This window comes from Malania oleifera, chromosome 7 (genome assembly GCF_029873635.1).
Source record: "Malania oleifera isolate guangnan ecotype guangnan chromosome 7, ASM2987363v1, whole genome shotgun sequence".
Classification (NCBI taxonomy): Eukaryota; Viridiplantae; Streptophyta; class Magnoliopsida; order Santalales; family Ximeniaceae; genus Malania; species Malania oleifera.
This window is the reverse complement of record NC_080423.1, coordinates 19,512,276-19,525,856: the sequence shown is the minus strand read 5'-3', so window position 1 is coordinate 19,525,856 and position 13,581 is coordinate 19,512,276. Positions and strand designations below refer to the sequence as shown.

The following is a 13,581-nucleotide window of genomic DNA, read 5'->3' as shown; positions in this document are numbered from 1 at the left end:
ACTTCAGTATTGATACCTACTTGCATATATCTCTCCTCAGGACTCTTTCAAACTGTCGTACCTTCTTCACCTCATCTAGAATGATGTAAGGGGTGAAGCGAGATAGCTTGATGAACCTCGCCACGTACTGCTGCACTGACAGCTATCCTTGCTTCAGATTCAAGAACACCTCAATCTTAGCCTCCCTGGACAAGACTAGAAAATACCTGTCGAAGAATATTTCTTTAAACCGCTCCCACATCATCTCCACAGGTACATTCCTCTACTGCTCTAATATTCTCACCGCCGACCACCATCTCTCGGCCTCTCTAGTCAGTTTATATGTGGCAAATAGTACCCTCTGCTCCTCCGAACACTGCAATTATTTTCTTTATCTCCTACACCCAATTTTCAACGACTGCAGGATCTATTCCTCCTGAGAAGGCCGAGGGATTCATCTTTATAAATTTCTCTATCGAGCTACGGTGGCCTGCTGATGGACCACCCTATTCCTTCGAACTCCTGGTAATTTCTACCATAACCTGCTGTGTCACGCTGCATAAGATGGTGTCTGAATCACTACCTGTGGCGCCTGAGGGTTCAGCACCCTTACTCCCACTAGCGTGGGCACTATTGCCACCACGGTCCATCCTGAAAAACAAGTAACTTAACTCAGAAACCTCTTCTCTATACTTATCATCCACCTCATATAATATATTCTCCTAGTTAATTCATCTCTCCTGATCTTAATTCATGGTTCAATCCTGCAACCTAGATACCCAACCTGACGATACTTTACCATGACTTTCCTGAAATCGTCACACTAGGAAAATCACACAAACCGTCACGGAAGTCCTGCATCTAGACTACAAAATCAGACCACAAATCTCCTTATCCTATACTCTGGTATTATTACTGCTGCACTCTAGAGTCTACAGAACCTAGTATCCTAAGCTCTGATACCAAACTGTAACGACCTCAAAAATCTTAATATAAAATGAAACATAATAAATAGAAAAGTCAACCCGAACCCGTGGGTAACGGGGACACCTGTCAACCATAGCAGAAACCTAAGCAGTAGTTAAAAAAAAATTATATCCATCAAACCATTAATTACATAATACTAGAGTCTACTACATTCCAAAATTACAGTATTTGAATACAATCTCCAAAATATCAAACTAGACCTAGGATCTTACAACAAAAATCTCCTGATCGTAGATCAAAGCTTACCCTTCTAGTAGGGAAGCTCAACTCACTCAATGGCAGCCACGACCTGTCGGTCTCTCAGGGTCTCCTGAAAAATTAATTAAGTTCGGGGGTGATACACATCTCAGTAAGGGAAAATAAACTAAATACAATTGTATGGCAACATGAATATATATAATGCAGTTATACATATACAATACATTTCATATATCTATAAACATTCGTCATAACATACTAAAGCATCATATACTTTCATATTTTTCTAGTAACTCATATCATTCATAAATTGTCTGTTATATCTGATAATATTGAAAACATACCCAGGATGAATAGTTTACTGATGTCATGTATTACCCCCCATGACGGATTGTGCAGCCCGAAGGCTGGACCCGACAATGGCTGGCCGACCACTGCCGAGTCAAAAATGTCTGTAAGTACGATGGACCCGCCACACCATGGTCCAAACTGCCAGGTGGACATCCACACTCTATTGAAAGCCACATCGACTATCCATCTCCCACCCCCTCGTGGGGTGGTTAGCACCAATCTGATCATAGATATCTGATCTAAATGCTACGGTACCGAGCTCCTAAACTAAACTAAACTAACATCCTGATTCTGATAATATATAATACACAATAATATAGCATCTTTCGTAATTTTATAAATATGGCCTCACGCCAAAATCATTTCATAAATACGGCCTCGCGTCGAACATTTCATAAATACGGTCTCGTGCTGAACATTTCATAAATATGGCCTCGCGCCGAACATTTCATAAATATGGCCTCGTGCCGAATAGCTCATACATATCATTTTGAAAATAAATCAATTATCATATATTTTCAAAACTATAATGTACTGCATTATTTAATAATTCTTGAAAACATGCTTTACTCATAAAATCTTCCATATTATAATACTTTTCATGAAAAATAACATTCATGCCACACAAAGTTGGGTAAATCATACATTTCATTCTAAAATCATAATTCCCGTACAATAACAGTATTTTCCCAAATATGCATTTATTCCATAATATTCAAATATTGTACATATTTTTCAGAAAATCAATTTGCTCATAAATAATAGTAATTTGTGTTAAAAATAATTGCTTTAGTTTATTCCCTTACCTGGCTACTGAGAAAGCCCCTAAAAATCTCGGTCTAACACCCGTAGGGTTTCCTGATCAATGCCAAAAAAATGACAACCCCCAGAATTAAAAATCAGTATTTCTTTGTAAATATTATTTCCTACAACTATGGTAAGACTAAATTTAGCATAAAAAGTCTTACCTCAACTTAGGGACGAATTTCAACTCAGCTTCACTAACGATCCGCTCCGGCAGATATGGAGAGAACTTCTCCAGGAGCATCGTAGTGACTTCGGATCGTCGAATCAGCAGAAATTCAGCCTGAAATCGAAGAGAGAAGGATCCGAATGGAGGAGAGAGAGAGGGAGTTTCTGCGCTGAATTTCATCAAAAATCCGAGTTTTTCACTATTTATAGGGCTGGATTCGTTGACGAGCCACGTCATCTCGTCGACGAGTCCTTTAATAATTTCGTCGACGAAACCCACTCCTCGTCGATGAAATTCAGACTACCCAAAACCTCTCTCGGTATTTCCTCGTAAACGAAACTTGGCTTCGTCGACGAGGCCCTCTTATACCCTCGTCGACGAATCTCCTGTGTTCGTCGACGAGGCCCTATCGGTTATTCCTTCGAAAGTGCAATGTCGTCGATGAAGCCGACTTCCTCCTTTTGTTATTATTTCCATTTCTCTTTCTCTTTATTTATATTACATTATTATTATTCGGGTTATTACATCACGGCCTTGCACTGAACATTTCATAAATATCGTTCTGAATAAATAATTCATTTATCATGTATTTGAAACTATAATGTACTGCACTATCTCATAATCTGTAAAAACATGCTTTATTCATAAAATTTATATAACATACTTTTTAGGTAGAATAATATTCATGCCACACAATGCTGAAAAAATCATACATTCCATTCTTAAAATCATATTTCCAGGCATATCATACTAATATATATATATATATATATATATATATTTCAACATAATAACAGTATTTTCCCAAACATGCATTATTACCAATCTCTTCATATATATTATACATGCTTCCTGAAAATAAATTTGTTGATAAATAATAATAATAATAATAATAATAATAATAATAATAATAATAATAATAATATAGTTTGCATGAAAAATAACTATTTTAGTTTATTCCCTTACCTACCACTGAGAAGAAACCTCCTAAAAATCTACTCGTCCCACACCCGCAAGGTTCCCCATTCAACACCCTGAATCCAACAATTCCCAAAACTAAACTTCGGTATTTTTCCATGAATAACATTTCCTATAAATACGGAAAGACCAAATTTTACATAAAAAGTCTGACCTTAAACCATGGATGAATTCTAACTCAGCCCCACCAACGATCTGCTCTGGCAAACTTGGAGAGAACTTTCCTAGGAGCATCGTGGTGGCTTCAAATCGTCGATCCGGCGAACGACGAAATCGAAATCGAAGAGAGAGGAGGGAGAAACCGTAGGGAGGAGAGAGAGTGAAGATTTTCTGATTATTCTACGTAAAAATCTGGGTTTTAGGCTATTTATACTATGGGATTTGTTGACAAGCCACGTCACCTCGTCGATGAGGTCAAGAGACAATTTGTCGACGAACTCTCCTCTTCGTCGATGAAATTCAGAGTCGCCCAAAACATCCTCTTGGTATTTTCTCGTCGACGAGGCACACCTTCGTCGACGAGCCCATAGTGCAACGTCATCAACGAAGCCTGCTGCCGCTTTTATATATATATATTTCCATTTTCCTCTCTTTTATTATTTAAATACCATTATTCTTCGAGTCATTACACATTTCCTACCCTCATCAAAATTTATTCCTATAATCTGGTATTGTTATCCACTAAAGTCTACAAAACCTAGCAACTTAGGCTCTGATACCACAACTGTAAAGACCCAAAATTCTACTGCTCTGATACCACAACTATAACGCCCCGAACCCGGTGGGACCAAGAGTGCTATTCCTCATTACATATGTTTTTGATATCATATATATATAATGACCCAAACTCGAAGTGGGGTACCAGGTATACTTGTCCACAACTCCTTATCAAACATGCAGCGGAAAACATAAATACCACAATAACTATGCCAGAGTTCTAATACCACCATTATTATACATATACCTCCAAAATCCTAATTATTTATATCCCAAATAGTCAAAGGCATATCTACATACACATATCAGTGTCTCACTAGAACTTACCTACACAACACTAACTAATCCCGCCCCTGAGCTCTTTGGGCTTGGTTCCTGGTACTTCTTGAAATGTTTAAATTATTGGGGTGAGACACTTCTCAGTAAGGCGGAATAGATTTTTATCAGTGTGTGACAGATGAGTTTTTACATAAGCAAAACAAAACAATTTATTTAACTTTAACTGGAAAAGGCATTTATATACCATACCTCATACTTATATAATTTTAAATACATATTTTCTACTCAAACATACTTTAACTTAATAAATAACCATGTTTTCATAAATCTACATAGATATATACATAAAAGAATTTCCCTGATGGAACTATCATATAACATCATGTATAATCCCCCGTGATCGAATTGTGCGGCCCGAAGGCTGGATATAGCCATGGCTGGCCTACCAGGCTAAGTCAAAATTGTTATGTCTATAGTACGATTACACACCCAACTTGGTCCGAACCCAGTGGGTAATCTGCTCCTGCAATTCATCACTTCAAGGGCTAATCAACTGCCATCCGCCTACACTTTCCTGATAGTGTGGTTGCATTGCATGTAATACTAGTTACGGTACCATACTTTGAATCATAACTAGTCCATGAGGGGTCTGCTACCATATAATACAATTCATATAATAAAACTGTAACATGATCTCATTTTCATAAGTCTGTATAAAATCTGACATGTTCACAATTTTATATAAAATTTGTCATATCATATCTCTGTATAAAATTGTCATTTCATAACTCGGCATAAGCCGTCTGAACTCGGCATAAAGTCGTCTGAACTGTCATTTCATTAATATATGAAAACCATCATATTTAATCATACAATAATAATTATTCTCATGCCTCGTGATTTAACTAATAAATCATAATATACTAACAGTCCAGGAAAAATATATTTTTCTAAAAACAAGGGTATGATTAATTTCACCTATTTAATTTAATTTCATTATATTCCAAGAAAACCTGATATACTCTAATCCCTACCATTTAATTTAATTCCAAATTATTCCCAATAATTTGATATAATCAAATCCCCGCAGGTTAATTTAATTCCAAAATATCCCCCAAAAATATGATATAATCAAATCCCTGCAATTTAATTTAACTCAGACATATTTTTAGAATAAAATCTGAACATAGATATAATTAATTTCACATATTCAATTTAAATTGGGCATATTTTAATTAAAGTAAGTTTAATTAAATTCACATACTCAAATTTAATTGGGAATATTTTTAAAATAAACTTGACATAATCTATTCCCCTTTCTTTAACCCTAGAGTGGTGCCTACGACGTCCAAACGACGAATCCACTCCGATTAAAGTGTTGAGGAGCGGAGTTAGGACCCAGATATGATGTTTGTTTTTTGATTTGACTTACAGACGAAGAGAAATTGGAGAGAGAGAGAGAGAGAGAGAGAGAGAGAGCATTCCGTGGGGGGTCTCTGGATTTCAATTTGAAATCGAAGCTTCAAGAGGTTATATATATATATATATTATATTATATATTAATATATTATATTATTAAATTAATAATTCTTATTAATTAATTAATTATTAATTTAATTTAATTTAATTAATTTTTTTTAACACTTCCATGCATATAATTTTTGGGGTCATTACAGATGGAACTGCTCATCACTTAAGTGACACAGAAGTTGTAAATAGTCACTTGAGCAACAGAAAACACACAATCATCAAACAACGATGATAACATAAGTCATTAGATGATGATGGTCACATAAGTCACTAGGTGAAGTTCACCCATTATCTTTGGTGACGATGGTTGCTTAAGTCATCAGGCAAAGGTCACCCATCATTAGACGACATAGCGAATAAGCATTGGGCAAGCATGTCAATTATAATACATTGGACCTTTAATGTTATTAAACAAGCCTAATTTATGATTATATTTTAAATGTTTTATAAATTACTCCTTTTTTAGGATTTATTGTTTTAAATTTATGCTTATAACCATAGAATTAATCTAGGTTTGACCCGATAAGGGTAAAAGTATATGTAATGATTATTATTAAGGGATGCCCAACTCAACTTAATAGACATCATGCAATAGCCAAACATTAAATAGCCCCCAGTGCCTTTGATCCTTCTTATCTCTTTATCTCTTTCTTTCTTTCTTTCTTCTTCCCTTAGTTTCTTCTCTCTCTATCTCTCCTTACCTCTTCTAATCTAAGTCTTTTCATCACCCTTTTTCTCTCTCCTACAATTTTTGTGATTCTTCTTTTACGATTACTATTTGCACACTTTTGATTAGGGTTGACATAATGAGTTCATTCACAACCAATCCATAATCTACATATCTAAATCCACACAATCCTTAAAAGGTGCTTGATTTATTATCAAACACTATAAAAAAAATATACCTACGCATGCAGAGATAAGTCACCAATAGCCAAGTCATTGCTTGATACAATTTCTTCTTTTATTGAAAATAAGATGGAACCAAAGTGGAAAAAAAAGGAAAGAAAAAAGGCTGAGAAAGATACATCTAATGTCTGGTGTGTGTATGGGTGGGATGGGTAAAAAAATTGAAGGAAAGAGAGGTAATGCAATCATAAATAAATTGTTGCCTTCTTTTACAGGGACCAAGAAGTAGTCGTATTCGACGTCATCATGATCGAATAACATTTTTTTTTTGGTCATAGGCATAAACAAACCAAAATAAAAGATTCTAGCAAAAGTCATGCCTTTTGGCTACACATGCTCCTTTCGTTGCTATATATATGTTAAGGAAAGAGAGAGACCAGGCAATTATGGCTACCTCTTTCTTTTTCACAACTGCCCATGAGTTCAACAAAAGCAAAAGCAATCCTTCTAGAAGATAGGACTATTGACCACGTCGAACTAAGCCTGCCTTTTTTTATTTTATTTTATTTTATTTTTTTTATACTGTTCGTGCCCCATACCCTTTATCAAATCGGACAAAGGCGGGAGAGACTACTTTATTTATTCCATTCCAACTCTCCTTATGCCTTTTGCTACTCCACAATGCTCTCTCCAAAACTAAAGTGAGTGAGTGAAAGAAGCCCTCTTGCCCACTCTTCTTTCTCCTTATTGCTAGGTTCCTCCCTAACTTAATTAAGTAGCTTAGCAACTTTACCTTACCCATAGAATTAAGCCCTTGCTCCAAGATTTTAGTTTGAATCAGAGAAAAAAGTCTCTTAACGAAAAACAAACGGCTTTTGATCAGTCCTTGAAAAGCGTGATGTGTCATAAATAGCCTACTATTGGTTTTCTCAACCTTTGTTTCAGCGGATTCTGATGCTTCAACCTCTTCTTTAGATTTGGAAATTCTCTTTCTTGCCAACCTCCCCGAACCCTAACGATGCACCATCTTCAACTTCTCCTTCTCTTTATTTTTCTAAAATAAGCATAGTGTTGCTAAAAATTCACCACCGTCCAAACTAGTGTGTTATTTCCTATAGAAAAAATTGCTTAACCTTGTCTCCCTCGACGTCTATACTAATATACCCATGTCTGGAGTCACTACAAAGAATATATGCTTCTTAAGGTCTCCCATCTCTATATGTTCCCCCCTAGGGTACCCGTCAGTATCTCTTTCATTCATTTCGTTCTTAGCTGTCATCATAGAACAATACTCCCATTTTTTTGCCACGAATTGTGCATAGCATGCATGATCTCTTTGGTGGACATGCAGGTAGGTAGACACATGCACTACCTTGGTGTTCCCTATGTTATCACCATCATCTTCTCAATTGCCTTTTAGACGTTTTTAGCTAGCAGATTGATATTTCCTACCATTGTCACTAATCTTCTACATTATTTTGGGTCTCTCTCTCTCTCTCTGAAATTGAGTGGGTTGCTGATAGAGATGACAACGTTACATTTCATCTAATATCCTTAATGGATGTTGAATTTTAGAGGAAATTGTACTATTCTAGAATTTAAATGACTTGATTAACTAAATCAAATTTAGGTGACAAGTTTAGAAATGAATCAAGTCTTTGGCGATTTATCTCTTTAGCCTCTTTTTGTGGAAATGGGGTTTGAGTTCCATATGAGAGCATAGTTGACAGGCTTTTGTGAAATTTATATTTTTAAACGCTCTAATTTGTAGGGTAGTTGAATAAAGAGAGATGACTACGAGCCTTTCTTCTATAGGAAGAGCTATGTATTCTTCTAATTAACCCATCTTCGAATTGAACCGGCTGGACTCCACCCTGGCTACGCTCACTTGTTCTCATGTCCCCAGCTCCCAGGGTCCCAGTCCCTCTCTACTGTTCATTCGACGGCTCTGTGACTTTGGCCAGTGTCACCTCTCTCTCTCTCTCTCTCTCTCTCTCACGGACAGACACCAGCTGATGTTCGTTTTCTAGCGTTCTGAAGGTTAGTAAATTTTGATTTTAGGGTCTCTGCTTGTTTGTTTCATTGATCGATTTGATTTCTTCTGTGTTGAAAGTTCTGTTCTTGACAAGCAAGTAGTAGTTTAGCTATCAACTATTCAAATTATATTTCTTTTGTGAAGTCTCCAAATCAGGTGGTGCATTTGTAGCTCTTTTTAAGCCAATTATATACTTTTATTAGCCATGGAATGTTTTTGCGTTTGGGTTTGCTTGTTTGATTTGTATATGCGTGGTGGCTGTTTCTGTACCAGAGTTGAGGTTTGCCGGCGACGGAGACCAACGAGCGGGAATGCGACCCTTTGAACTGGACGGAGCCTGAACCAGGACAAACACAGGGTCAGGAAAAGAGGGAGATAGGAAGAGATGGGTGTAGCAGATATTCCTCGGAAGGAGACGAGCGTTCTACGCAAGCACCAGGGTCCTGTGCTCGCCGCTCGGTTCAACCGCGACGGTAATTACTGCCTCAGCGCCGGCAAAGACCGCACCGTCCAACTCTGGAATCCCCACACAGCCAAGCACGTCAAAACCTACAAGTCCCATGGTCGCGAAGTCCGCGACGTCGACTCTGCTCCGTACCTCTCTCTCTCCGTTTCCGTGTCTTTATGTACAAAAATCAATTATTTGGCTGACAAATTTGATGAAAGTTTCTGATAATCCCTAAAACTGAAGGCATGAGCATCACGCCATTCAAATTCTTCAAGTTTGTAGGAAAAATCATAAGATTTTTTTAGCTTCTATTTTTTTGGGAGTGTTTTCTAAGTCCTATTCCTACTGAGAGATCAATATTGATTACTGTATTTTAGGGACAATTCCAAGATATGTTCTTGTGGTGGTGACCGACAGATCTTTTACTGGGATGTCTTACGCGGTATTGTAATTCGAAAATTCCGAGGCCACGATAGTGAGGTTGGTTGCTCTGATAAGGGTGAATTAATTATCAGAAGTTTGTCAAACGGTTTTATCAAGGTTTGGAGTTTAGTAACTGCATAGGATCTAGGATGTTGACATGGACATAAGGGATTCATGGTGACAACCCCCTAATAGTTGGCTACAGCTTAGTTGTTGAAGTTATTCTCTATGATATTGATGTTGTTGGCAATCAACAACCTTGTTGCCCCCATTTTAGTATAGAGGCCCCCATTTTAGTTCAGATAGATTAATTTCCACCTATATGTTATACATGCTTCCATGAGGACCAGCAACTCATGAAAAGTCATGTGAAAGTTTTAGAAATTGCTCATTTTTACCTTTATATTTGTAGAAACCAGCAAAGCACTTTAGAGTTGAAAGCTACCATTGTTTTGTATCATTTTTGTTAATTGTTTATAATTTTAAATATTCTTTCAAATGACTACTTCTACATGGCCTCTTTCGGAAAAGTTCAAACTTCAAGTCATATTTATTGTAAAATTTATTTCAAGTAGTAAGTTCGTCTACTTATTATATGTTTGTTATTAACAAATTTCAAGTCATTTTTTGCAGGTAAATGCAGTGAAGTTTAATGACTATGCATCAGTGGTAGTATCGGCAGGATATGACCGTTCATTGCGAGCTTGGGACTGTAGATCTCACAGTACTGAGCCAATTCAGGTTGAAATTTCTTTTTCACTTGAAGCATTCCAATGTATTGTGACTTATGATGCCGTATATCCCTATTGTTCTCATTAATGTGCAGATAATTAACACATTTTCAGATAGTGTAATGTCTGTTTGTCTAACAAAAAGTGAAATTATTGCTGGAAGTGTTGATGGAACTGTTCGAACATTTGACATTCGCATTGGAAGGTATGAACTCGTTGATGTCTAGCATCAATGTTCTTGTTTTTTAGAGACCAGTTACAAAAATTACGCTTCTTACTTCAGAGAAATTGTCTTCAACCAATGGTGACACTTTATCTGATGTCTTGTGCTGAATTACATAGAGAAACATCTGATATCTTGGGGGAACCAGTCAACTGTATTTCAATGTCAAATGATGGAAACTGCATATTAGCCAGTTGTCTTGATTCTACCCTTCGTCTTCTTGACAGGTTACTTTCTTATACATTGGTGAATTTGTATAGATGAAGTTTAGCTGGTATTTCCTTCATCATTGATGAAGTTTAGCTGGTCTTTCCTTCATCATTTGCTGTTTCTTTCTTATGATAGATCTACTGGAGAGTTGTTGCAAGAATATAAAGGCCACAGTTGCAAGGTTAGTATGCATTATGCATTTGCCAAGTTTGACAATTTATAATCTCAGGAAAAAAAAGTTTGACTGTTTATGATGCTTCCTATTCTTTCACCTTTCTAGTACAGCTATCTTTCTATATGAAATTAAAGTGTTTATTTGTCCGAACATGTGAGTGTGATTATGTACTATTGTTTGAACATTGATGCACATCCGCACGGTCACACTTTAAATTTCAACTAATTCTTTTCTCTCTTCTGCATTTTTTAAACCACTATGCTTAAGAAATATGTTATTTTATTTTTATTTCTTTCTTGTGGGACTTATGCCTTGGTTGTTGTTGTTGTTGTCTAACAAAACATTCATCCTTAGACTTTTCATTGCTTTTTGATGCATAAAAAAATTACCCAAAACAAATACTAATGGATGCAACAAGTGTTTAAGAAATACTTGTGAAGTTTAATTGATTATAACTATGTTGGGAATGCAAATGAAAATAGGATCCACTTCATTCGTAAATGAACCATTAAGTGAATTCATTTGATGAATTCATGTTCGGGGTATTATTTGTTAAATTGTGGATTCAAATCAATTCTGACATTTGAAACATGATTTCAACAAAAATTCCTTTGTATCAATTTTGCTTGGTTTTGTAATAAGAGGACTCAATTTTTTGATTTGTTAGTTAACATTTCAATTCCTTGGTTTGCATGCTTCCAAACAAAGAAAAATTGTTACCTGTAAATGAATTTCACAGTTTTATGATATTCATTCATTTCAAAATGAGAAAATTTTATGAAATTAATCTATTTAAAAAAGAATCTAAGGTTCTATATTAAAAGTTAAGAGTTTTTGTTGTTCCATTATTTGGTAATTATTTGATTGAACATATAAGTCATTGTTTTTGTTGTTGATTTTTTTTTTTTTCTGAAAAAGGTAAGCATATATAATAGCACAAGAAAGGGTATACAAGGTGTGAATATAGAGAAAAGAAAAGAACAACAATGCAAGGGAAAACTCAATTAAACTCTATGGGAAATAGTTTCTATGGAGTTTGCAGTTTACATCCACAAGGATAGAATTTGCATATATGTTTATACTGATGGTAGTATTTTCAAAGACGAGCATTTCAAGCCTTCCAAATGTTATAGATGACAGCATCCATTGAAGCTTGATGTCCTTACTCTTTGCACTTAATGAGGAAATAAAAGCTAATTCTTCAATTCAATTTGTAAAACTTTCAGGCATATTCATGAAGAAAAAAACTTTCAAGTAGATTGCTTCGGATATCTCACAGCTGGAAAACAAATAATTTCTATCTTCCAGAAAATTTTTACAAAGTGGGCAAGCAGCAGATTGAACTTTACCCCAAGATTGAAGCTTTCCAAGGTGTTACGCCTATTGAGAGTTGCAAGCCAGCTTATAAAAGATGTTTGGGAATGTTTGAACTGAACCAGATGTGTTAAACTAGCTTGCTTTAGGATTCTTCTCTCTTACATAATTCCATGTAGACTTTAGAGAAAACCTTCCTGTAGAAGTATGCATTCATCGCATCTCCCCTATCAAGTTTTGGGGGTGGGGGGAGGGCAATTAAGTTCTTGAAACTCTCCACTCTGCTTGAAGTTCTCCTCAGCCATTTCCGGCTCCCATTTCTAATAATATCGCTAACTGCTGTATTGGAGGTGAGACCAAGGTCAGAAGATAGGTGAAGTCCATAGTTCTGAATCAGTGGGCTCTTTTCATGCCAATGGTCAGAGAGGCGATAAGTTATTACCCATTCCCTATTTAATGCTTGACACAAGGATAAATTGCATCTTTAACCGTCAAGACTGATTTTCAAGTTGAAGGGCACATTGGTGGCGGTTTAATAGCACAAATGCATATGTTTTGCAGCTTATAGGCAAAAATCCATGAGACCCGTAATGACTTTTTCCTGGTTAAGATTGACTGCAGCAGCTTCAGAGCATTTGCATCACTCCATTCTGAAATAGAACATACATTTAAGGCCCCTTCTGAATAAGGCTTGTAGAGATTTGACAATTGAACCTTACAACCAGTAGTTCTCCAATCATTCCTTTGCCAAAGAAAGGCCTTTAACTTTTGGTTTAGTTCCTTAATGACAGGTTAAGGAAAACAAAAGACAGAACCCCAATAAGCCTGGTACTTAGTAAACTAATTTAATGAGCTGTAATCGTCTTGCATGTGACAAGTATTTGCATATCCAACTGTTTATTTTGGTAGAGATTTTTTCAAGACAGACCATGCAGTCAAGTTTATTCACCCTTTTGGTTACCAAAGGAAGGAATGGTATTTGACAAGAAAATTACCTTCTTGAATTTCCAGGATTTGATGAATTTCCTTCTTTTCCAAATTTTTGATGGCTGAAGTGAATCAACTCAGATTTTGAATGATTTGTTTGTAGACGAGAAAGAGAGTGAAAAAGGATAAGAGCATTCTTTAATCTTTATGCTAGTTGCAGATTTGGCATTACCATGAGAGAAAATTATTGTCAT

At 36.1% G+C, this 13,581-nt stretch overlaps 1 protein-coding gene across 1 annotated transcript in view; it reads left to right on the top strand.

Annotated features, from left to right (window-relative positions):
* Window positions 1-8,652: 8,652 nt before the first annotated feature.
* The window catches only part of LOC131160307 (uncharacterized), a 29,008-nt gene continuing 24,079 nt past the window's right edge, over window positions 8,653-13,581 (top strand). Inside the window, exons 1-7 of the mRNA XM_058115841.1 lie at window positions 8,653-8,881; window positions 9,150-9,470; window positions 9,702-9,804; window positions 10,381-10,488; window positions 10,574-10,683; window positions 10,821-10,928; window positions 11,047-11,092. Of these exons, the coding sequence (XP_057971824.1) occupies window positions 9,262-9,470; window positions 9,702-9,804; window positions 10,381-10,488; window positions 10,574-10,683; window positions 10,821-10,928; window positions 11,047-11,092 (684 nt within the window). The 5' untranslated portion in view covers window positions 8,653-8,881; window positions 9,150-9,261. The remainder of the gene's footprint in view (window positions 8,882-9,149; window positions 9,471-9,701; window positions 9,805-10,380; window positions 10,489-10,573; window positions 10,684-10,820; window positions 10,929-11,046; window positions 11,093-13,581) is intronic.